Source organism: Hipposideros armiger, unplaced genomic scaffold, assembly GCF_001890085.2.
Source record: "Hipposideros armiger isolate ML-2016 unplaced genomic scaffold, ASM189008v1 scaffold_286, whole genome shotgun sequence".
Lineage (NCBI taxonomy): Eukaryota > Metazoa > Chordata > Mammalia > Chiroptera > Hipposideridae > Hipposideros > Hipposideros armiger.
In genome coordinates, this window is record NW_017731636.1 from 1,230,259 (window position 1) to 1,231,475 (window position 1,217).

A 1,217-nucleotide genomic window follows, 5' to 3' on the forward strand; every position below is an offset into this window, starting at 1 on the left:
ATCTTTAAGGAATTGGGTCCACAGGGAGCCTTTGTCCCTAGTTCCATTTGTGCTGTATAGCTCTGAAGGGTTTTGGCACATTCTGTGCACTTCTCACTGACTAAAAGCACCATCCCTGCTCTGAGAAGTGGCTCTGTAGGGAGCAAAAGTGCCCTTGAGAGCCTCACTATGAAATGGCACTGAGGTGGAAACAGGGTTTAAAAAAAGATCAGTTTCCCTAGAGGCCGCACACTTAAGCTCTTCAGTAAGAACTGGTAGACCACCTCCTGGTAGGAAGGAAGGGGCACTCCGAGCTCCCTCTGGGACTGTCTCCAGGACTCTGAACCTGGCCTGTTTCCGAAGCACAGAATTGCCTGGCACTCCAAGAGCAGGGTGTTCAGAGCGGGGCATGTCAGCCCGGGGAGGAGAGTGGGTAAGGCAGGGAGGCAAAGCTTGCCCCTTCTCCATCATGGGTTCTCATACCACCCACCCACCGCAAGGCCTGATTGGACTGGCTCTTCTGTGGTCTACTTACCATGGAGTGGCCCAGAAGGAAGACAGGAAGCCCCGGGTAGTCTTTCTGCACAGTATCCACGTGCTGTAACACATCCCTGATGAAAACGTGGAAGTCGGACACTACCATCCTCTCCCCTTCGCTCTGTCCATGGCCAACTGGAAGGGAATGGGAGACGAGAGAACTGCAGTTTCCAGGAGGCTGACTCCTGCCCAGGCTCAGTTGTTTCCTCATCAGAATTACCAGCCATTCTTTACTGAGGACCTGAACGAATCATCTCATTGAATCTTTTCCAACCGCTCTTGAACATGGGAATTAGTCTGCCTCCATTGCACAGATTAGGAAGTTGAGACACAGGGTGGTTCAAGAACTTGCCCAAGATCACATAGTCAGGCAGTGATAAACCGTTCTGTAAAGCTGTCCACACAGCCAGAATGCCTTCCCCATGGCTGTTGCCAAGGAAGAAAGAAAGGCAGGTACAAAGAGAAACCAAGCCTGATTTTCTGCAAAGTGGCCAGGGGTAAGACCAATGAGGCACAAAATTTTACTGGGTTTTCGCAGTTCCTTGACCCTCACAGTTGTGTTTCAATGTTAGCCTTTCACCAGGTAAAATGTCACCTCATTTTATAGAAGATAATATGAGAAACATAAAATAAAATAGTCACGTGTGCTTGCCAGAAATCTTCTCAATGAAGCAGCAATAAAACCAGGTAAGAGTCTATCC

The 1,217-nt window shown here is 49.2% G+C and overlaps 1 protein-coding gene across 4 annotated transcripts in view; it reads right to left on the reverse strand.

The window, feature by feature from the left end:
• MGLL (monoglyceride lipase) overlaps positions 1-1,217 on the reverse strand; it is a 161,578-nt gene that overhangs the window by 44,292 nt on the left and 116,069 nt on the right. For all 4 annotated transcript variants that reach the window (XM_019658660.1, XM_019658661.1, XM_019658663.1 and 1 more), the window contains one exon: positions 515-651. In XM_019658660.1, coding sequence (XP_019514205.1) covers positions 515-651 — 137 coding nt within the window. The remainder of the gene's footprint in view (positions 1-514; positions 652-1,217) is intronic.